The 25,235-nt window shown below is 45.7% G+C and overlaps 1 protein-coding gene across 1 annotated transcript; it reads right to left on the bottom strand.

The window, feature by feature from the left end:
• Positions 1 to 4,805: 4,805 nt before the first annotated feature.
• Positions 4,806 to 5,560, bottom strand: LOC147684216 (receptor-transporting protein 3-like). The gene has a single exon (XM_086942613.1). The coding sequence runs from the start codon at positions 5,558 to 5,560 to the stop codon at positions 4,928 to 4,930; it is 633 nt and encodes a 210-aa protein (XP_086798739.1). The 3' UTR covers positions 4,806 to 4,927.
• Positions 5,561 to 25,235: the final 19,675 nt, after the last annotated feature.

Here is a 25,235-nt window from a genome sequence, read left to right as displayed (position 1 = left end):
CTCTGACCGAGCCGGATCCGTGGTGATTTCTGACCGAAGCGGACTCCTGCAGTCCGACCGAGTGAGTACGATGCGGCTGTATGCTGTCGGACTCAGATCGGTCGGACTCCCATAGCAGTCAATGGGAGCTGGTCATACAACGCGTACACGGGCTCCCATTGACTGAATGGGTATGTCTCGGACAAGTGCGCCCTCTACAGTGGGTACGCATTGTGCCATCCGCACCGTATATGCCTGTGTTGGGGAGACCCATGGGACTCCCCCTGTGTCCGAGTCGTAACTCCGTGGGTAACTGGGGGTCCGGCGCGGACCCCCAAAGTCCACCTCCGGAAGATATTGCGAGCCGGGCGCTCCGACTCGATCCGGCTGTCCGAATCGAGCATCGTACTAGTTCGTTCATGATACGTCTCCATTGCGCGCCATGGTTAGCTTACGGCCGAGACGTACGGGGCGGTTCGGACCAGGAAACGATTCGGACGGAGATTTTGCGCTTCTTCGCATCGTACTTCGTCGTCCAGACCCGTGTACGAACGGACGGAAATTCAGCCTCTGAATCAGATCTGCTGATGCCGAACACGATTCGGTGCCCTTCCGACCGAGAGCGGAATCGGCCCCTTAGTTTCAAGAGGAGGTCTTTGCAGGCTCTTTAAACAAAACATGGCTGGCATTTTCCTTTTGGCAACCCTACTTTATATTCCTTTTCATGGAATGCATTCTCACACTAAGGCAGTAAATGTAAAATACAAATGTAAGGAATAGGCAGAGTGGGAGCCCAGGGGGTACTGGAACCAGAAAAAAAAAAAGCCTAGGTCATCAGTTTACAAAGGTATGTAAATATGCAAATGGTCTTTAAAGACCTGAACAACTCAGGCTTGCCAAAGATAAGACTCCTGACACTGCCCAGCAGAGCCCACACCAGCTTGAGCTGCAGCAGCCTGGACTGAGACACACAACGGTGGGTGGGGGGAGCTGAAGCCCTTTTTGCCCTATGGGTGTTGCGCGTCTGCCGGTGGGTAATTATAGCACACGGCATGGTACTCACCGGATGTGCAGTCTGCGCATCATTCCTCGCTTCCGTCATCCTAAAGGGGGCGGTTCCATTGTTTTACACAGCTAGGGATTTGATCACGATTTTCTCTAGGTTTCAACAAGGGGACAAATGGCTCAGGGTGCATAATGAGGTGTCATATTGATGAGTGGGGTTGCATCGCACTTGCAGCACACAATGTGGTACATGCGCTACACAAGCCCCAAATGCAATTTATGAAGCCACGTAAGGCCACCTCGGGTGGCCCTGTGTGGCTTTATAAATCCAGAGCAACACAACACAGTGTAAATTGCGGAGTTGCGTTACTCTGCCCTGGGAAGGCGTTCCATGGGCATTGCGGAGGTATTCCCTCACAACTCCTATATTATAAGTGCAGGAATGCGGCATATTCTTTTAAATGCGGTGCATTCCTGCCCTTTCCCTGTCACGCAGCGCAGCAAAGCGTCTTGCTGTGCTGTGCTGCGTGACTTTGTCATTAAGATTGCACTAAGTGTCTGAGTTGGAATCTCAATTCCTGCAAACACATGAGACAGCGCAAGGGGGCGAATATAGTCCCTTTGATTTAACCCCTCAGGGTTTGACGCCTGCCCATCCCTTCTGAGGTTCGAGCGCACGCCAAGTGCAACCCCACCTTGTTGTTCAACGTCTTGGTATTATTAAAAGCCACCGCTGCCGAGGTTCCTTGATTCCCCCCTTGAAGAACCAGCCGTTCACTGGCACACATCTCTTCATTCACTACCATTCCACGCCACTATCGCAGGAGGCTTCGCTTATTTTTCTAATCATGGTAGATTTCTGAAACTTTTTAAAAGTAATATTGACCTGTGCCATCAACTTAAAAGACTCCATGAAGGAACCTTTGCGAAGGTACGCTTTGGTAAATTTGGCCAGCTGTCTAGGGCATTTCCAATTGAGAAAGGGGTTAGGCAGGGGTGTGTACTTGCCCCCACACTATTTTCCCTCTTTCTAAATGGCCTTATAGAAGATCTGACCAGCGCAAAATATATTGATGCCCCTAATTTAGCTGTCGCTAAATTCCCTGCACCAATGTTTGCGGACGACACCCTGCTGCTTTCAAAAACACCAATGGGGATGCAGCGGGTGTTAGACCAATTTACCGAATTCTGTAAGAAAAGGAACCTGGTGATTAACATAGATAAAACAAAGTACATGGTGTTTAACGCCAGCACAATTAATTGCCCCCACCCGAAAATGGATGGACGACCCCTGGAAAGGGTAAATAACTTTGTCTACCTAGGTTTGACATTGAACGACAAAATGGGGTGGGATACTCAAATGTCTACGGCTAACCTAGGGCTGTCACAGGCCGCGGGGGGAATCTTAAAAGTGCAGAAAACTTGTGTGCATAAACTAGTGAGTGCCCCGCTAGAAATATACAAAGTTCAAGCCAGATCTTCCACCCTCTATGGGGCGGAACTTTGGGGGCACCGACCAGTAAATGAGATCGGTGTTACCGAAAATAACTTTATTAGGCAGCTGCTCACTCTACCAAAAAGCACACCGCTAATACCATTAAGGCTGGATTTAAATCTGAGGCCAATTGCAGAAGTAATTGCCTCTCGCCCCCTCCTTTATTGGCGAAGATTGTGGAGTGTCCCGGAGCTTGAGAGCTATAGAGAAGAATTGAAAACCGTGAAGGCCTGTCAGGGGGCAGGTAGGATACAGTGGCTATCATTTATAAGGGGGTTAGCGACCAAGATTGGACTGGAGAACCTGTGGTTCAATCCTGAGGCTGCATGCCAAGTTATCTCGAGACAAACCCTGGCTGAGACCATAAAACATCATAATCTACAGGAAGCTCTTCAATCAGCCAGGCCCTCCAGTCTCACGGATAGCTTTTTAGATCACAAGAATGTTTACAGATTTGAGAAGGAACTAGATATGATTGAACCGGTTCTAGCAAAGAAGTTGTATCTACAGTTTAGATATGGCACACTGCCCCTGCATTCATATACAGACAAATGGAAAGAGGGCCCAGCTCGCCCCTGCCCAGGATGTGGAAACTCTAATGAGACCCTAATGCATGTAATCTTGTTCTGTCCTGCCTATAGTAACAGCAGAAAGAAATGGATTATACAGCTATGTCTGAACTTGGGAGTTAGGAATTATCTAGAGTTTTTTAGAATTCTAAAATCCGATACTAATGCACTAATAGTTACCGCCGTTGCCAAGTTTCTGTTCTCTATGTGGCTAATAAGACGGAGAATGCTTCGGAAGTAACAAAGCTCCTGGGCGGTTGTTGGATAACACATCCAGGAAGACTTTGGGCTTCTACTGTATTTTAACTTTTTAAATTTGTTAATATATAACTTATTGTCTTAGGAATTTTAATGGGACTCCGCCACCAAATGGAAATTTGTAGTCTATGTATATCAACCGGGATGTAATATGTGTATTTATTCAATGTCTAAAATGTGTTCTGTACTTTTATGGTTCATAAGCAAACCGAAATAAAGTTTTTTGAATGAATGAATGAATATTGAAAGCAAGTAGACTTTTTTATGTTATCATTTAAAGCAGTTTAAATGTGGTTTGACAGATTAGTACAAATTTCCAGACAGAGAAATAAACCCTTTACATAAGAAATCCATTGGTGGCTCGCAGAGGTAATGCTGTGTGGCGGTGAGGCGGGGCAGGTTGGAGTCCGACATACGACGGCAAAGGTGAACGTAAATAAAGAAATATCTGCCATCGCATGTCAGACTCCACTACCCCAACTCAGCCCCGCCCAGCCTCACAGCCCCACAGTGTTACCACTGCGAGAGCTGCCACTGAAGAAATCTACAAACAGATTTATACATATTTCAAAACTGAGATATAAAGTATTTTCATGACGAATACAAAAGGCATTAGTAACCTGGGAATCAATGCAGGATAGAGAGGTATATAAAATGTTTACCAAATAAAAAATAGCATATAAAAAGAGGTTTTTCCATGGTGCACATTCTCTTTGAAAGCACAACAAAATAAAATAAATGAACCATGCTCCATTCTGTCTGCATGCCGTCTTTGCTTGTCTGGCCTAAAGAGGGGGGGCGGGGGCAGAGAGAGAGAGTGTATGTGCGCGCACACACATGCATGCAAGATCATTTTGAGAGATGTTCTTTGCAGTGGGGGTGTTCCAATATTTTTCCTGCTAAAGTGTTTCACTGTATTGAAATGTTTAAATACTTTTTTGTCACACACATTGTTTAAAATGTAATTTATTGTTTAGGCAACTCTACAGTAGCTTTGATGACAATCCCATTCGTTTTTTGTTTTTTTTAACCAAAGGTTGGCAAGCAATGAAACCTTAAAGTACAGAATACCGGTTACTTGATCAAAACAACGTGATCATTTAATACCATTATAAAATTGCATGTAAAGGCTTCCCATAAATATGTTTAGAGAACATACGTCAATCTTGGTTCATTCTTGAATCTAATTTATCCAAGTCCTTTTTGCAAATTATAGGACAGTTTTTGTTTTAAAGCAAATCTAAATTATATAGGAGAGTGTAGATTCTCACGACACACAAACATTTCTTTCAGAAAAAGATCCACCTGGAATATCAAAAGATTGCTCACTGCATACTGTACCATCGGCTAGGACGACGCTGCTGCCTGAAAATGAGCTAAACGACCATCGCCACCAAGACGAAACATACAACACGATTTCTATTAATCAATAAAAATACATAGGCCTGATTTTACTGAAGGTCTCCCATAACTTAAGGCAGTCCTAACACTACTCTCTGTGGTTTAAGACAGACGTAAAACTTTATTAATCCAGAAAAACTGAAGCCAGGGGTACATCGGCCTAATTTACGTAAGACTGTTGTTATCCAAGGAAGGTCTTAGTAAATGAGGCCCTTGTTTTCTACTTTAGTATGTAAAAAGATAACATTATGAGTAACAGTATAGCAAGAATCAGACAACAAAAGCCACAGCATGTCCACAAAGAAGAGTCACAAACAGACTGGTCTTCGTACTGTTCGGTGCAAGGCTCAGGGATGGTGATACTAACAGGCAGAGCCGACTCTTTGGTGTACTGCACAGAATATCTCATGGCAGGAGATGTCTTCCTAGAAGATCTCTTGCCACTAGTAGTCCATGGACAGATCCCTAGATGGCAGGCCTCACAGTTCTCAGGCTGGTGTGGCCCATGGAGGCTTACATACACTTTGGTGTGTTGCGGCTCGTCATCCACGTACTCGCCGTAGCACGACCTGCGGATGAAGATCAGCAGGTTGTTTAAGATGATGTTGATGTTCTCCTTGCTAAACGTTGGTTCTTCAAAAATTTCTGCACTGCAGCTGTTACACTTCTGCCCCAAGATATTCATTTTCACAGTCCCTCGTCTTCTCTTCTTTTCCAGTTTCATTTGGAAGAGGATTAGTACGTGTACCGATGCCCAGGTGTGGCCGCAGCGGGAGCAGCAGAACCTGAGGACGGAAAAGGTAGAACAAGTTACTCGGTCCTGGAAGAGCAATATCGCAAAGCGTATTGACATAGAGTGTGGAGTCTTAACTCTCCCAATCCATAAATACTCTGTACCACTTACACTACCCTTTAATACTCTTCAATTTCTTTCCCCTGATGAGAAATATACTACTCCGTAAGATCTTTGTACCCTGTCTGCATCATAGACATGCCAAGGTTCAATTTGTTATTTTTTTTATATTCAGGTCAATGACAGGGACAGTTGGATGGCTCAAGGCACTAAGTTTCTAGAGCTATGAAATGTAATCAACATGGTGTAGGCACAAAAAATTGAGCTTTTTATATCACAATACTGAACGATCATGTACAGAATATCGTTATTACAAAAATATGGTGTCACACAGTATCATTGTCTAGAATATTGTTTTTTTTGTAAATAGTATTGTTTTAAATTGTTTCATTTAAAATATAGTTGTAAAGAGATTGTTATTTATTGTTGTGTTTTTTATTTAGATAAGTTTCATGTTTTATTTGTCAATTATGTTGATTTTGGAAGTGGGTTGCTGATCTTGTAGGGGAATAGGTTGGGAAGTTAATTACATTTTAAATGATCGTATATTGCTGGCAATTATTTGTGTAATGTATAATTATTTGTGTAAAATGTTTTATTTTTTGTTTTAGTTCTTGTTTTATTTACATTTTATTTTATAAATGTTAGAGTATATTTAACTGCTAGTATTTCTGTAAGTTATTTATATTTTAGTAGGTTCTGTAGGTGAATAGGGTTGGAAGTTATTGAAGGTATAATATTTTTATAGTTAATTGTTTATCATGTTTAATTGATAAATCGATAATTATTTTTATGGTGGGCATATTAAGTACTTTATTTCTTTTTCCATTATTCATTAATTTGAATTAAGTATTTTAATAGTATTGTTTGTAAAATGCATATTTATTTTTTGTATTTGAAAGTAAATGTGTTGGTTTATTAATTTGCAATACATTTTGTTAGATATATCATTTACGTTGTAAGTTTTCTATTATGTATTTTTTAATTTGTTTAATACTTTGTAATAAGTATTTTTCTATTTATTTCTTTTAATATGATATTTGGTATTTACATGTTTTGTATAAAAGGATGAGGAGGTGGAAGGCTTTTTGTAGTCCCTGCAAAGACCAACATTTTTTCTACTGTTACTTGGACTGGAGTGAAAATAGTAAATGTAATCCTTCCGGAGACTGACACTTTCCCTTTTGTTTATTAGACTGGAGTGGTAATAGTCAATATAATCCCTCTGAAGTCGAAAACCTACCCTTCTGTTTATTTCGATGGAGTGAGATTTGTAATTAAAGCCCTTGTAGGAAAGATAGTTTATGTAATAATTGTTAAACAGTATTTATTGCAATTATTTTTTGTATATTTGTATATATTGTTGCGAGATTGGTAACAATTTCATTCACGGGAAACTGATGGAATTTCATTTTTGGGATTGACCAGATCATATTGGACAAACGAGGCGGGGACAGAGAACGTGCTCTGCGGAGATTGGATTCTGCATACATCATTTTGTTAAACAGTCTCCATCCAACAGGACTCAATCAAGATGAGGAAATGCGCGTACATCTAGGCTGACCTGCACTGGGGACTGTATATTTTCTGGCCTAAACATCAGGGTTCACATTGGTATCTGTTTTGTTTTTACTTTTAGTATTACTTTATAGCAGATTATGGTCTGATATGTAAAGGAGTTGGACTTTATCATCCTTTTTGTGCCTTTCACTGCTCATAACATAGACTTTAGAATTTATTTGATTGTTTACTGATATCACACTTAGGTTTCTTCCTATCACCTAGGACATTTCAGTACTTCGTACTCAGAATCCACACTTAAAACACGCACGTTGGTGTCATCCCTTTCACTGTCTTGACATTCAGAATCAGAGAATCTTCTAAAAATGTAACTGCTGTGTATCTATTCTGCTTTTTCTTGCAGACCTTTTGAAAATGATGCATGATTCTGGACCCCAAACGTCTTTGATTTTGAGCTGGACATTTTGTTTCGTTGGCAAAATGTCCCGAAAATTCACATGTGTAATACTTGATCTCACAATAATGCACATGATCTCTACAGAAATAGCACAGAATATTGTGCAAATCTTTAACAAGATGTTTGCAGAGGGAATTTTTCCTTCTAATTAGAAACAGGCCTCTGTTCAGTCTTTGCTAAAAAAGGATAACCTGAATGCACTGGACCCAAACAACTATAGCCCCATATCAAGACTCCCTTGACCGCCAAATTGGCAGGGAAGGTGATAAATGAACAACTCTCAGAGTGCATAGAGGAAAACGCTCTTCTGGATGACACTCAGCATGATTTTAGAATAAATGGAGTACAGAATTAGCCTAGATAAAAGCGACGGAAGACATCCGAGGAAGGTTTGATAACGGGGGACAGTGGATCTGGTCTTGCTGGACCTCTCCGCAGTTTTTGATATGGTCAACCATGAGATCCTAGTTGACCGTATGCAGAGCCTATGGATCAAGGCCATTGCACTAGATCACCTTCAACCATTTCTCGCAAATTGACAACAATGTGTGGTACTGGGCAACATTTCATCAAGACCTTTCTCTCTGCCTTTCTGAGCCCCCCAGGGCTCAGCCCTGAGTCCTACTCTCTTCAATCTTTATGTTACACCACTGGTGACACTCATAAAATATTCTGGTTTCTCTCTTGCATCATACGCCGATGACACTCAAATTGCGGTGTCAGGAAATTACATAAAAGCTCCTCAAAATTCTGCTGAGTGCTGCCAAGGAGCTGAAACTGCACGCAGTGCTGTTCGTACTGCGATTTTCTGCCGGTATCCCGCTCTGTGAAGAAAAACCAGCACGAACGTCACCATAGTATTTTCAAGTAGATTTTGCTGCCCTTCGAGAAGAAAATATTTTTGGGAAGCTGCCCCCTGACTGCAGCCGTCCGTGTTATAAAATCTCATCAGAAGTTCTCGTAGAGATCTGAAATCACGCTAGGGAATGCCAAATTTTGATTGCGTTCACCAGCTCCCATTCTGGAGCCTCATGTTGTTCCAGTAGTCATCGCGTTGCTTCAACGGGAAAAATATTCCACCACGCAGTGACTGGCGCATTTTGGCGGGAACGCTACCTACAGAGAAACGTGGAGTCGCCAAACCTTTCCAGTTCCGCGAGTGGAATTAAAATTCCACGCAAGAATAACTAAACCGGTTCACCCTGCTGCAAAGTACAGAATTTCGATGCTGCGTTCTGATTCACAAAACTACCTACTCATCATTGATGTCCAGCTTTGAGTTGCGATTATTTCCTCACTTTTTGGGATTCACACAGTAGTACAATTCGGAAATCTACGCAAGTCATGGCTTTCTTGGTGTACTGCTTGATCCCTACAGTTTCTCTGGTGGGACGTCTGCCAGAAAGTTATATCTGTACATTTTACGTATTTCCATTCTTTTTTACAAAATAAAAATAATTTTTTCAATGTGAATATCAGCTTTATCCTAAACTGGAGATGGACACGCTGTGAAAGCGCGAGCCTGGATGGAGCCGGGGGCGGTCTCGTCCTCAGCTTTGGGTCCACTTGGACCCTTGAGCCCAGCAGGAGCTGAGCCCGACCACTCCCTTTGAAGGGGTGTCAGCTGTCAGAGGCTATGAACGTCATCATGTAGTGTCTAGCTAGACACATTCTAGTGTTCCGCCTGTGATGTAATACACACTTTACACCCACCCACCACAGGCGTCACCAGGCAGGCGACCCTGCATTCTGTTACAACTGGAGCGTTGTCTTGTGGCATCTCCGACCCACAGACAATGCGCAGGTGCAGGGGCGTAACAAACACCCCCGCAGCCCCCGCAGTGCGGGGGGGCCTCTCAGCCCTGAGAAGGTGAAGGGGGCCCCTCAGCCTTGAGTAGGTGAAGGGGGCCCCTCGGTGGAGATCAGATCTGTGAGTGAGAGGCTCTGAAGCAGGTGCAGGCTGTCTGCAGCCTGCTCCGAGCCCCTCCGCTCTGACCCAGGACTGAAGAGAAACAATGTTTCAACTTACATTGTTCCTCTTCAGTTAGAGTCAGAGCCACGAGCTGGAAAGAGGATGGGGGTGGGGGCGCGGAGGGGGGGGGGCAGGGGCAGAGAGAGCATTCTCCACGGCAATGCTCATGTGAGAAGGGAGAAGGGACGAGGCAGCAACATGGTGCCCTCGGGTAAGAGCACACTTGTTAGAAGGCACACTACTTTGTCTGCCCTCAGTCAGGAGTGTTTAGTAATTGATCTCAGTGTGCCAAGTTGTGTTTGTGTTGCTCTGGTTGCAGATGAGAGGCGGGGACATTATCTCTCATTTTGTAACGAGATAACAAAGAAACTTGACGCTATCATTCCGCTGAAAACAATCAAGAAAAGGGGAAAACCCTCGGCACCCTGGTACACGGACAAACTGAAAAAATTGAAAAACACCTGTAAAAGGGCGGAGAAGCTCTGGAGGAAAAATTACTCAGAACAGGAGAAAGTGCGATGGAGGCTCACTATCATACAATATAAGAAGGAAATAACTATAGCCAAAACAAGCCACTTCGCAGACCTAATTCTCAAAAGCTCTAATAAGCCCTGCGACACTTTCAGGATTATCAGAGAGATTTCCCATCCTGCTTGTGCTGATAGCCAAATCAAGCCCTCACAAGAACTCTGTGACGGCCTAGCAGTGTTTTTTCAGGAAAGAATCCGTAAAATTGTCGAGGGAATGAATAGTAAGTCTATCCCCACAATGAAGGATAACAGCAATCAAGTGAACAGAGATGAGAAGGTGGAATTTGCTAGAAACCCCTCTCCAAACGCCATTCTGGAAAACTTTGTGGTCCCCTCAGAACAGGAATTTCTAAGAACAGCTCTCAATACGTCGTCAGGATCCCCTCTAGACCCTCTTCCCCATAGAATAGCTAAGAAATTCGAGGATGATATCTTCCCAGCTCTGCATCAGCTTTGTAACCAGTCTCTCCACACAGGCTCCGTACCAAAAAATTGGAAACTGGCGGTTGTTACCCCGCTATTAAAAAAACCAAATCTGGACCCAAACTGCCAAAAGAACTACCGACCTATATCCCTCTTACCATACCCGATAAAGATCATAGAGCGATGGGTCAGCAGATCCCTAGCCCTCTTCCTAGAAACCAATAACATCCTGGAAGAGGAGCAGTTTGGTTTCACACCAATTCATGGAACTGAGTCAGCTTTGCTGACAGTCATGGATGACCTGCGAATGAGGGCGGACAGGGGAGAATCAGCCATTCTGATTCTGCTGGACCTGTCCGCCGCATTCGATACGGTGAACCACGACATCCTGATAAAAAGACTAAAGAACATCGGAGTCGGAGGTGTCGCGCTCGACTGGTTCCGTTCCTACCTGACGGACAGATGGCAGGCAGTAGCTATTCCTCCATATCAATCAGAGTTCGTTAAAGTCCCGCATGGGGTCCCACAGGGGTCTGCTATCAGCCCCATACTTTTTAACATTTATATGCAACCCCTGATGAGGATAATCAAAAGCCATGGCATCAGCGTGACAAATTACGCAGATGACACCCAGCTAACGATCTCGCTTGATGGAGCCCATGCAAACTCTCTGGAGACTTTCCACACTTGCATGCTGGAAATGTCACTCTGGCTCAACCAGAACTCACTACAATTCAACAGTGACAAAATTGAAATACTGCACTGCACAGTAGGAAAAATCCCCAAAAGTCTACCTTTAGACTTCTGGCCTCAGCTGTTAGGGGACTCACCTACCCCAGTGAACTCAGTAAGAAATCTCGGAGTCACTATTAACAGCAGCCTGAGCCTAGAGACTAACGTCAACAAGCAGGTTAGCAGCTGCCTTGCCTTACTGCGAGGACTGCGAAAGCTGCTACCTCTCCTGCCACCACAGACTAGAGCTAACATAGTCAGGAGCACCATCCTCAGCCGCCTGGATTACTGCAACGCCCTCTTGCTAGAATCCCCTGCCTATCTCATTTCCAGACTTCAAAGTATCCAGGCGGCAGCAGCCAAACTGGCACTCTCTTGGGAACGAAGATCTTCTACCACTCTTGCCTTGGCCGACTTACACTGGCTGCCCATACACCAGAGGATTTGCTTCAAATCCCTATGTATTGTCTTCAGGGCAGTTCATGGGCTAGGCCCCCGACCACTCCAAAACAAATTCAACTGGTATGAGCCCACCCGGTCTCTTCGATCCTCATCTCTTAACTTTATCAGCATTCCTAGGTTTAAGAAAGCCACCTGTGGGGGAAGAGCCTTCAGTATAGCTGCAGCCCACTTATGGAACAACCTCCCTACTGACATCAGGAAAACAAACAAACTGATGGCCTTTCGTAAAAAGGTGAAAACATGGCTCTTCCCAGAAAAATCTTCCAAAAAATCTACCAAAAAAATCTAACTGATCAGCACCTTGTCCTCTCTGTTCTACAGGGTTTTCAGCTACATGTACCTAGCGCCAGGATGCCCGTAGGGTTACAGAGCGCTCTACAAATGCTATAAATAATTATAGTGTGAAGGTGGCTGACTGTTCTGGATGCCTGGGGTCGGGCTGAAGACGTCTTGCGTCTTGGTCGTCTTATTTGGACTTATTAAAAGTAATGTGCCACGGTAGAGCAATACACCTTGTTTGCTGTCCCAACAGACAGTGGAGAGAGAGTGGACAGCTTGGAGAGAGAGAGTGGAGAAAGTGAATGGAAAGAGAGAGAGAGTGGAGACAGAAAGTGGTCAGACAGTGGAAAGAGAGAGTGGAGAGAGTGAAGAAATTGGAGAGAGTGAGTGGAGAGAGAGAGAGGAGAGAGAGAGTGGAAAGAGTGGAGAGATTGGAGAGAGAGAGTGGAGAGAGAGAGTGGGTGGAGAGAGAGAGTGGAAAGAGAGAGTGGCAAGAGAGTGGAGAGAGAGTGGAGAGAGAGTGGAGGGAGACAGTGGAGAGAGAGCGTGGAGAGAGAGAGAGTGAAACGAGTAGAGAGATTGGGGAGAGAGAGAGTGAGTGGAGAGAGAGAGTGGAGAGAGAGAGTGGAGAGCGAGAGTGGAGAGAGCGAGAGTGGAGAGAGAGAGAGTGGAGAGAGATAGTGGAGAGAGAGAGTGGAGATAGAGAGTGGAGAGTGAGAGAGTGGAGAGCGAGAGAGTGGAGAGCGAGAGAGTGGCCAGCGAGAGAGTGGAGAGAGAGAGTGGAGACAGAGAGTGGAGACAGAGAGTGGAGAGCGAGAGAGTGGGGAGAGAGTGGAGAGAGGGTGGAGAGAGAGAGTGGAGAGAGAGTGGAGGGAGAGAGTGGAGAGATTGGAGAGAGAGAGTGAAGAGAGAGAGTGGAGAGAGAGAGAGAGAGGAGAGAGAGTGTGGAGAGAGAGAGTGGAGAGAGAGAATGGAGAGAGAGTGGAGAGAGAGAATGGAGGGAGACAGTAGAGAGATTGGAAAGAGAGAGTAGAGAGCGATAGAGTGGAGAGAGAGAGAGTGGAGAGAGAGTGGAGAGAGAGAGAGTGGAGAGAGAGTGGAGAGAGAGAGTTGAGACAGAGAGTGGAGAGAGAGTGGAGGGAGAGTGGAGGGGTTGGAGAGAGAGAGTGGAAAGAGGGAAAGACAGTGGAGAGAGAGTGGAGAGGTTGGGGGAGATTGGAAAGAGAGAGAGACAGTGGAGAGAGAGTGGGGAGGTTGGGGAGAGAGAGTGAGTGGATAGAGAGAGTGGAAAGAGCGAGTGGTTAGAGAGTGGCAAGAGAGTGGAGAGAGAGTGGAGAGAGAGTGGAGACAGAGAGGGGAGAGAAAGTGGAGGGAGACAGTGGAGAGAGAGAGTGGAGAGAGAGAGAGTGCAAAGAGTAGAGAGATTGGAGAGAGAGAGTGAGTGGAGAGAGAGAGTGGAGAGCAAGAGTGGAGAGGGAGAGTGGAGAGAGGGAGAGTGGAGAGAGGGAGAGTGGAGAGAGGGAGAGTGGAGAGAGAGAGAGTGGAGAGAGAGAGAGAGTGGAGAGAGATAGTGGAGAGAGAGAGTGGAGAGAGAGAGTGGCGAGAGAGTGGAGAGAGAGTGGAGAGCGAGAGAGTGGAGAGCGAGAGAGTGGAGAGCAAGAGAGTGGACAGCGAGAGAGTGGAGAGAGAGAGTGGAGAGCGAGAGAGTGGGGAGAGAGTGGAGAGAGAGTGGAGAGAGAGAGTGGAGACAGAGAGTGGTGAGAGAGTGGAGACAGAGTGGAGAGAGAGAGTGGAGAGAGAGTGGAGGGAGAGAGTGGAGAGATTGGAGAGAGAGAGTGGAGGGAGAGAGAGTGGAGACAGAGAGAGTGGCGACAGAGTGGAGAGAGAGAGAGTGGAGAGAGACAGTGGAGAGAGACAGTGGAGAGAGTGGAGAGAGAAAGTGGAGAGAGAGAGAGGAGAGAGAGAGTGGAGAGAGAGTGGAGAGAGAGAATGGAGAGAGAGTAGAGAGAGAGATTGGAGGGAGACAGTAGAGAGATTGGAAAGAGAGTGGAGAGCGTGAGAGTGGAGAGCGAGAGAGTGGAGATAGAGTGGAGAGAGAGAGAGTGGAGAGAGAGAGAGTGGAGAGAGAGAGAGTGGAGAGAGAGAGTGGAGAGGGAGAGAGAGTGGAGGGAGAGAGTGGAGAGGTTGGAGAGAGAGAGTGGAAAGAGGGAGATACAGTGGAGAGAGAGTGAAGAGGTTGGGGGGAGATTGGAAAGAGAGAAAGACAGTGGAGAGGTTGGGGAGAGAGAGTGGAAAGAGAGAGAGACAGTGGAGAGAGAGTGGAGAGGGTGGAGAGAGAGACAGTGGAGGGAGAGTGGGACAGTGGAGATAGAGAGGACAGAGTAGAGAGATAGAGAGTGGAGAGAGAGGGTGGAGAGAGAGTGGAGAGAGAGAGAGAGTGGAGAGAGAGTAGGGAGACTGACTGACTGACAGAGACTGAATACTGACTGACTGAGAGACTGACTGGCTGAGAGACTGACAAAGAGAGAGACTGGCTGACTTAGAGAGAGAGAGAGACTGACTTACTGACAGAGACTGACTGACTGAGGTAGAGAGATACTGACTGAGAGAGAGAGAGACTGACTGACAGAGAGAGAGAGGCTGACAGAGAGAGGCAGAGGCTGACTGACTGAGATACAGAGAGACTGGGAGACTGACAGAGAAAGAGAGATTGACTGACAGAGAGAGACTGACTGACAGCGAGAGAGAGACTGACAGAGAGAGACTGGCTGACAGAGAGAGAGACTGACTGAGAGAGAGAGAGACTCACTGAGAGAGACTGGCTGACTGCGAGAGAGAGAGAATGACTGACTGAGAGAGACTGACAGAGGAGAGAGAGAGAGAGAGACTGTCTGGAAGACTGACTGAGAGAGAGGGAATGACTTACTGAGAAAGACTGACTGACTCAGAGAGAGAGACTAGGAGAGAGAGAGACTGACTGACAGAGAGACTGACAGAGAGAGAGACTGACAGAGAGAGAGAGAGACTGACAGAGAAAGAGAGACTGACCGACAGAGAGAGAGATAGAGACTTGCTCATAAATTGCTTGCTCATAAATTGCAGATCCGCCACCAAACACTCGACCGAACTAGCTGAGACCATCCTCAACCACAGCATAGACCTAGCATTCATCACTGAGACCTGGCTAGACGACTCCTCCCCACCTATCCTAGATATGCTGGTCCCTCCAGTGTATTCCATCATCAACAAAAATAGGAAGGACCAAAAAAAAGGTGGAGGTGTGGCAATTTTCTACAACAACAACCTTTCAGTGGTCGAATGCGACGCCTTCAACTACAACGCCTTCGAATGCCTTACAACCAATATCAAAACCACTGACAACAACCTACTGCAATGCCACCTAATTTACCATCCCCCAGGCAACAACACTATATTCACAGAACAACTCTCAAACCTAATCGCCAACTGCTCCCTCAAAGAGTCCAACACCATCATTCTAGGGGATCTTAATCTGCATTGGAACAACGAGAACAATGCCACTATAAAATCACTAAACGAACTTCTCCACGCAAACAACCTCTCCCAACACTGCTCAAAAGAGACCCACAACAAAGGGGCAACACTGGACGCCATCATCACCAGGAATGATGCAATCTCTATTGAACACATCCTCCCGGTAGATTGGTCTGACCACCACCTAATCCTATTCCACCTCACTCAACAGATCCAGTCCCACCCCACAAGCACAGCCCCCAGCACTTGGTCCAGGAGTCTATCACAAATCAACCCAAAAGAACTAGAAGAAAAAATAGCCTCCTCCATGCCAAGCCACACAAAAGTTCTCTCAACTACCGAACTCATCTCTCACTACAACTCCACCACATCCGCCATACTAGACCAACTGGCACCTCTAAAACTAAAAAGACCCAGGAACATTCCATCGAGAACCTGGTTTAACAAAGACATCAACGAGGAAAGGAGACTCCTCAGAGCCACAGAACGACATTGGAGAAAAAAACCCTCCTGTAGCCGTCGCGCGGACCTCAGAGCAGTAAGAAGAAGGTACAAGAACCACATCAACAATGAAAAAACAAACTTCTTCTGCAATACGCTAGAAAAGGCAAAAAACAGACCTAGAGAACTCTTTGAGATCATCAAAAAACAAACCTCCAAGCCATCCACCGTCCATGCTCAACCCTCCAAAACGCTATGTGACAACTTCGTCTCCTTCTTCAATGAAAAAATAGCCAAGATCGAACTATCCCTAGACATCAGCCCTACCCCGACCATCAACATCAACCTAACCTACAACATTCACCACCGCTGGAGACACAACCTCTACTGCCTGGTCCTCTTTCGACCTCGTCCAAGAAGCCGAGATCCTCAACCTAATCTCATCCTCCAAACCCTCCTCCCATAACCTTGATCCCATCCCCGCCCAAATGGCCAAAGACCTCAAACTCACCCTTGCCCCACTCTGGTGTAAAATCATCAACAGCTCCCTAAAATCTGGCATCATCCCGGACTGCCTTAAAGTTGGCCAGGTCACTCCCCTCCTGAAGAAACCAGGTCTGGATCCCAACGACCTTAACAATTGCAGACCAGTCTCAAGTCTACCCTTCCTAGCCAAAATCCTAGAAAAATGCGTACTACGCCAACTCAACAACCAGCTCGACAGCATCAACCTGCTTGATCAAAACCAATCAGGCTTCAGAAAAGGCTACAGCACCGAAACTGCAATCCTGAACATAGTAGATGACATCCGCAACTCCCTTGACTCGGATCAATGCTGCCTACTCATCCTTCTTGACCTGTCAGCGGCATTTGACACGGTTGACCACAAGCTCCTCATCAAGGCCCTCAAAGAACGAGTAGGCGCGGAGGACATGATCCTGAAATGGTTTGTCTCCTTCTTTCAGAACCGCCTCCAAAGAGTAAAAATAAAATCCTTCACATCAGACCCTCTCCCCGTGACCAGAGGGGTCCCCCAGGGATCCGTCCTTTCCCCTCAACTGTTCAACATATACATGGTTCCCCTCACCATCATACTGAAGAAAGCCAACATCCCTTTCCATCTATACGCGGACGACACTCAGATCTACATAGAAGCCACTTCCTATAACGACATCCTAAGGCTCAACAACACTCTAAATGAAATCCAAGAATGGCTAGGGACGAATCACCTCAAATTAAACCAAGGAAAAACCGAGATCCTCCTCATCTCCAACAAAGATGACAACCCCAAATTGACTGAATGGATGAAAGCAATTGACGCTCTCAAAGGAAATCTCACCCTGACCAACACAGTAAAATCACTTGGAATCACCCTAGATCACAAACTAACTATGTCAAACCACATCAAGAACTCCGTGAAAAGCGCCTTCCTTAATCTGAAGCTCCTCAATAAAATCAAACCACACATCCCGCAAAAAGATCTCCAACAAGCCACCCAAGCATTGGTCCTATCCAGACAGGACTATGGGATCGCAACACTATCCGGCACAGCCATATCCCACCTAGCGCCACTGAAAACCACCCTCAATGCAGCAGCCAGAATGGTCTCAGGTGCAAAGGAAATTTGACCACATATCCCCCGCACTCAAAGATCTTAAATGGCTTCCAGTGGAAATGCGCGCAAACTTCAGAACGGCTTGTCTCACACACAAAGCCCTACACACAGGAAAACCAGAATATCTAGCCTCCAAGCTCAAGAAAGCGGGTCAATCGAGAAACCTCAGAAGTTCAAACTCCCTACTACTCATCCCCTTGAAAACCCGGAAACAAAAAACCGCCAGCTGCTCCTTTGCCGGAAACGCACCAAAAATCTGGAACTGCATCCCAGTGGACATCAGAACCACCCCTTCCTTTCCCGAATTCAAGAGAAGACTAAAAATCCTCTACCTCAACCGCGCATTCCCGAACTCTACCTCAATAGCGCAACCTGGAACTCGGACTACCTCAACAACTCTACATCAAAACCGCCCCCCTGGCGGAAGACCACTGAGCTAACCGCTGACCTTGTATGTACCCTGTTTGCAGTATGCTGCACTATTTTTCGCACCTGTCTCTTCCTGACTGAATGTAAAGCGCTCCGATACCCTTGGGTCTGGCCAGCGCTATAGAAAACTCCAAAAATAAATAAGATAAATAAATAAAGACTGACCGACAGAGAGAGAGAGAGAGACTGACTGAGAGAAAGAGAGACTGACCGAGAGAGACTGATTGACAGAGAGAGCCACTGACTGAGAGAGAGAGAGAGAGAGACTCACTGAGAGAGACTGGATGACTGTGAGAGAGAGAGAATGACTGACTGAGAGAGACTGACAGAGGAGAGAGAGAGAGAGAGAGACTGTCTGGAAGACTGACAGAGAGAGAGACTAAGAGAGAGAAACTGAGAAAGAGACTGACAGAGAGGGGGACTGACAGGGAGAGAGACTGACTGAGAGAGAGACTGACAGAGAGAGAGAGACTGACTGACTGAGAGAGAGATTGAAAGAGAGAGACTGAGAGAGAGACTGGCAGAGAGAGGGACTGACAGAGAGAGACTTACTGACTGAGAGAGAGACTGACAGAGAGAGGGAGACTGACTGACAGAGAGAGGGAGACTGACTGACAGAGAGAGAGAGACAGACTGCGAGAGAGAGACTGGCTGACTGAGAGAGAGAGACTGACTGACTGAGAGAGACTGGCAGAGAGAAACTGTCTGAGAGACTGACTGACAGAAAGGGAGAGACTGACTCACAGAAAGACAGAGACTGACAGAGAGAGACTGACTGACTGAGAGAGACTGACTGACCGAGAGGGAGAGAGAGAGACTAAACAACTTACAGAGAGAGGGACTGACAGAGAGAGACTTACTGACTGAGAGAGAGACTGACAGAGAGAGGGAGACTGACTGACAGAGAGAGGGAGACTGACTGACAGAGAGAGAGAGACAGACTGCGAGAGAGAGACTGGCTGACTTAGGGAGAGAGACTGACTGACTGAGAGAGACTGGCAGAGAGAAACTGTCTGAGAGACTGACTGACAGAAAGGGAGAGACTGACTCACAGAAAGACAGAGACTGACAGAGAGAGGCTGACTGACAGAGAGAGACTGACTGACTGACAGAGAGACTGACTGACTGACAGAAAGAGATAGATATAGAGAGACTGACAGAGAGAGAGACTGACTGGCTAAGAGAGACTGAATGACAGAGAGAGATAGACTGACTGACTGACTGACAGAGAGAGAGAGGGAGAGAGAGACTGTGATGGAATTTGGGTCAACGTGTGTATGAAGCTATGCAATGCCTCTTAAGATTGCTATTGTCTACTAATAAAAATGTATTATCAAAATGTGCTCCTTGTAGTTACATCTGCTTTTGAAATACTGCATTGTCGCTTTGTCTAATGATTTAAAACGGAAACGAGAAGGAGCAGTGGATGCACTTTTGTCAAAACTGAACGATGAGTGGGCCCGGTGTTGTATATCAGGACAGGAGTCTGCATCAGGAAACCCACCTAAAATTGGGCAAACTTCCCCGGTGTACTGATGGCAGGGACCCTGTAATGAATGGACCACTAAGTATGATAGCCTGCGGGCAGACTAAGCCCAACCTTTAACTCCACCATCAAGTGTTACTTATAACGGCTGCATTGGTGACTGTGGTGTAACAATAGCCCCGCATCCCCTGCAGTATGGGGGGTCACTGGCCTGAGAGCTCTAGACTGGCATGGAGGATGGGAGGGGGCCCCCTCCATGTAGTTTGCAGGGGGGCCCCCTCAAGTTTCGTTACGCCACTGCGCAGGTGTCGTGTTCCATAGAGGTTTAACACAATCTTGGTTTTCAGGAGCTGTGAAAGCCAGCATTGTGTTAAAAAACGAAAAAGAAAATAGCCTCACAAAGACCAAAGACTCTCACAGCAGGGAGAGTACATGGGGGGGGGGTGGGGGGGGGTCAGGTAGTGAAGCAAAATTGCTAAGAAATTGCCACACGGAGGAGGGGGGTTCTCGGTGTGGCCCTGGAGTGACACTTTTGTTCTCAAGCAGATGCTTCTAAATTAGAAGTGGGGGGCCCTGAGGTGGAAGGGGGTGAGGGGGTGGAAGAGATTGAAGGGCAAAGAGGGAATAGCTCGGCCAGCCTTCTACCGACGTCACTGGTATTTTTAGCAAAACGTACTGTCACTTAGAAAAAAAATTATTTTATGGTTCGCACGCTGGTTTTCTTTCTTCTTTTTTGTGGTGGGCGCGGGGGCTCAGTTCGTATCTGGACTCATACAGCCAAGCCGGACCTCTGGCTCGGCCCTGGCTCGGCCCTGGCTCGGCTCTTCCCATGAGCTGTCTGGCTCCCCCACCTCTATCCTCAAACCCCAAAAGCTTGTCGCACTTTGGGCATTTTTTCACCCACTGTGCACACTCACTCAAAACATTTTGGGGGCGGCATTCAGGTGTGCAAACACGAAAATAAATAGAGAATGTTTGTGAATGCAACCTGATGTTGTAGATGTAGCCAGCCACCCAGTCCCCAATCAGCACTGGTTACCCCCGTGTCTCACCTGCCAAAGGCCTGCTGTTCGTACTGCCCCCAGACTGGGAACAGAAACCGGCCCTGGCACACTGCTCAGCCAGCCCCCCCTGGGGTGAGGGGGAGTGCAGGAAAGCAGTGTGCGAGGGCCGGTTTCGGCCGATTTTGTTACTGGGGGCCGATATTGCCGACCCCCGGTAACAGAAAAACGGCCCCCCAGGGGTCCAAAATCGGCCCCCACCCTAGCGGCCCACCGGGGAAACGCCCGGTGCCCGCTATGGCCAGTCCGGCCCTGCCCACAGCAGGGACCACTCATCCCTCGGCTTCTCTCGAAACATCAAGGCCCTGAAGTAGTAGTCCCAGACGTCCTCATCTTTGCCCATGTTCACCCGATGGAAGCCTGGAAGGGACACTTCAGTCAGAGGAGCGCTGCGCGTGTCTGTGGAGGTGTCCGCTGCAGCTCCTGGGTGTGGCAAAGTGGATAAACACCTGCGAGTGAGGACTGAGAAACGAAACTGAGACACTCACTCACTGAGCAAACTTAACTCTTTCAGCGCACTACTAGCAGTGACATTCATCTCGTTTTCATTCTTTTTCGCAATTATGTAGGATAGACCGGCATTCATTGCAAATAACTAGTTACATTCCTGGCAGGGCTGACTCACCTTTTCATTCTTCCAAGGCCGAAAGGTGGTATACTGCAACATCAACCAGTGTGCGCCAAGATTTTGGAATTACATGTTTGCCAAGGCCATTGGAATTCTGCAATTATGCGGTTATAATGCTTTCCACATAACGTCCCATCTGATACAAAATTCTCAGATTTTCTAAAAAAAATTGTTTCTAGTTCAAACGGATCAGTTATTAGAGATAACACCCAACGAGGTGCTCCTCTTTGCCCAGGTTTAACTGCCCTCCAAATGTATTTATTATGTATTTTATTTATTGAGCTTTATAAAGCGCAAACATGACCCTTTCAGGAATTAGAGTGATGTACAACTTTGAGGAAAAAAGATGAGCACATACAGGTGACCTTTTAGGGAATCAGAGCGCTGTCCAGCAGGAAAAATACACATATGTAAGTATACAAATGCGGGGACAACAAAGGTGAGGGAAAGTATGGGCGAGGGTTGACGTACGTGCTCTGGATTCGGAATGGTCATTAAAAAGTAAGCAAACTTTTTGGGGGCGGAAGTTAGATGTGCAATCAGGGAAGGGAAAATAAAAAGAGAGTGTATGTGAATGCAAACGGATGTTATGAATTTACCTAGCAGCCACAAGCAGCGCTGGTTCTCTGATTTTTATAATCATGATATATGTCTTAATCTTTATTGAAGTGATATTAAAAGCATGTAGACTTTTTTTTATGCTCAAATGTCCTATTTACAGTGGTGTAAATGTGGTTTGACAGATTAGTACAGATTTCCAGACAGAGAAATAAACTCTTTACATGAGAAATCAAGGATATATTTTAAGAAACAGATACCACAAAGTTTTTGTTTTACCAATAGTTTGCAAGCTTTGGAGCTTTGAAACACTATTGGTTCACTGACCATAACAACGTGACAATGTAATACCATTACAAGGTTGCATGTAAAAACGTTCCATACATATGTCTTTAAGAATCTCTGTCACTTTTGGTAATTTTTTTAATCAAATTTAATCAAGTCCATTTTGCAAATTATGACATATTTCTTTATTTCCTTTTTGCAAATTATGACAGGTTTTTCTTTATGTCTTTATTTCCATTTTGCAAATTATGACAGGTTTTTCTTTATGTCTTTATTTCCATTTTGCAAATTATGACATTTTTCAGCCTTGATTCGTATCGCACCCTGTCAATGCTCAATTTTGACTATAAGATATTGAGCAAAGTTCTAGTGACCCTGCTACTCCTGCATATGTGCCCTCAGGGTCATTCTGATCAGACTGGTTTCATTCCCATTCCCAGCGCCATGCACAACATCTGTCAATTACTTCTGACTTTGGACCAGCGTGAGCGTCTGCCCTGGTTATGTCCGTAGATACCCAGAAAGCCTACAATTCACTTTGTTAGGAATTTCTATATGTCACTTTGTTTGGCATAGACTTTAGCCTTTCTTTTGTCAAAGCTACTTTCTTCTGACACACTGGCCAGGATCTGGACTGTCCCAATGGTTTCGGAGGCATTTTCTGTGCAACGGGGCAGAAGACAGGACTGCCCTTTATCCCCCTACTATTTGTGCTTACAGTGGAACCTTTAGCGGGCACGGTCCACCTAAGCATTCATTATCAAGGGATGCCTTTCACCTCTGATGATACCTATTTATCATTGTATGCAGATGACACGCTGCTGTATTTGAGAGGTGAAGACTCCGATGTTGGAGGAGCTGTATGTGAACTGATGGTCTTTGGTCGTTCTTCAGGTCTGGTGGTCAACTGGGACAAATCTTGTATTTATCCCCCTCGGAAATGATTCTGAGGGAGACAGAAGTCTCTCTGTGGTCCAGATGTTATAATGGGAATTGCATGCTATTATATACTAAGGGGTAACCATTTCTTGCTCTGCGAAATTATGTCTTGCTATTGTTAGCTTGAGACACCTGGTGTCTTTCTGGACTACACTACCACTGTCAGTAAGTAGAGGACAGTTTCAAAAAGAATTGTAATGATAAAATCTCCTTTATCTATTCTCTGCCATCCTGTTGGAGTTGCCCCGGAAATTCTTTTGGGAACTTGATAAAGCCGGCACCTGCATCTAGAGTGTGGGACATTAATGTGTTGATACGAACCGCATCCTTTGTTGGGGCCCATGCCTTGCAGAGGACTTGCAAAGCAATGCCCTACTCCTGTGTACTTTCAGTGCTGGCCGCCTGGCGATGGGTGGGGATTCCTCAGGTGGACAGCATCTTAGTCTCAAGTTAAAAGGGAGAGGACCAACCCAAGGCACTGGGTGCCAACACAAAAGTGTAAAGTGAATTTGTCCCTTGGACTTGTTTTAACAACCAATCATACTACCTTGCACACTGCTTTCAATGCCCTGTATCTTGGAGAAATATCTCCCTCTATTGTACATAAAAGCCCATTGCAAATGTGACTCCAAACATATATTAAAAAATTATCAAAAATGTATGACTTCATTAATGAAGATCATATAAAACTGTCATAAACAACAATGTATTACACAGAAAATAAATAAAAATGTGTTAAAAACATATTACACAGAAAAAGACAAATTAAAGTGAATCAATGTGAAATCATCAGGTTACATTAATCCGTTAGAATCTTGAGCACCACGTCAAGCCACTATTAGCAAATGACATTGCATAAGTTCATCGGATTTAATAAAGGAACAATTGCGTCAACGCGTTTCGGTGTGTTTACTTGTTTTTCCTGTCCCGTATATAAAAATTTGCAAATACAATCTTTTTCAGATTGTCTTCGGGGATTTGCAAACCACTTGTTAAACAAAGTTAAATGTGCCCATAATCATCTGGACAACCGGATCTATGTCAATCGACTAACAGCTTACTCCACTCTGAGTTGCTTTGATTCATACTCTCTAGGGTGATCTATATTATGGGCCCTTCTGATCTCGTGATTGATAGTGCCACAAGGAGCCGTCTTAATCCTCGAAAATAGTTCCTTGTTTCTCAAAGCGGGCGCTTAGGCGTTGTAAAAGTCACCAAGCCGCTACAGACGTGGGGCGTGTAAATCGATCCCGTCTATTTCCACCTTCATGGGCGTTAAGGATCCCAGTTACGGAGATCCTAACTGTTTTATTTATTTGGCGGTGTCCTCCTCTTACGGGTCCCTCGTTCAACGTGTGGTTTTCCCGGTAGTAAAGGGGACAGCATCTTGGGTCACAGTACTGGGGGATCTCTTTGTAGGCAGGGAATTTTGCCCTTACTTAGAACTCTGGGAAGCGTATGACATACCAGATGGACATTTTTTACCACATAGTGCCTTGGTACACAAGATGGGTGAATGGTGGGGTTGTGGGGTTGTGGAAAAGCCGAGCCACCAGAGCACGAATGTTTGCACTATCTTTTTCTCATCACAAGGTAAACAAAAGTGGTCATTCTGCTTAGAGTTAAATACCTCAATGCATCAGTTTTTAACCATTGTGAACCACATGAGTCATAAATCTGAGCGGAGCCATGCTCATTATCAGGCTGTGCTATCTGCAGCCTGATAATAATGTTAAATAAACATAGCCTTTCTTTAACTTTAAAAGAAAAACACACACATTGCAGTTCTTAGTAAAAAATAAACTCAAGGCTGGGAGCTACTCTGAAGGCTTCTGCAAGCTACTGGTAGCTCACGATCTATTGGCTGGAGATGCCTACTGCGCTATAAGGCCCTATTACAGGGGGCACAGCCAGACCTGATGAAATTGCAATAGCTTTGGGAGGAAGATTTAGGGTCACCTTTTTATAAAGGGCTTGGAGGAAAGTGCTAGATTCTACCCCTCTGGCCCCTCGAAATGCTCACTTCAAGCTTATCCAGATTTATTAGTTACATCGGGCTCATCTCACTCCCCGACGCCTATGTGCTATGTTCCCAGCTTAGACTTTGGCTTGCCCTAAATGCGATGCGGACAATGTGGACTTCTTTCATGTGGTATGGGACTGCCTGTTGCTGGTGCCATATTGGAAAACTGTCTTTCAGGTGGTCCGTGTGGCTATTGATTGTGAGTTTTCACTAAGCCCCAAGTTGTGCTGGCTCCACCAACGCTCGGCGTGTAGGAAAGTAACCGACAGGTTTACAGATCTGCGTTGATTCCTGGTCGTAGACAAATACCTATGAGCTGGA

Source organism: Lissotriton vulgaris, chromosome 11 (genome assembly GCF_964263255.1).
Source record: "Lissotriton vulgaris chromosome 11, aLisVul1.2, whole genome shotgun sequence".
Lineage (NCBI taxonomy): Eukaryota > Metazoa > Chordata > Amphibia > Caudata > Salamandridae > Lissotriton > Lissotriton vulgaris.
The sequence above is the reverse complement of the archived record's forward strand: the minus strand, read 5'-3'. Positions and strand labels throughout refer to the sequence as shown.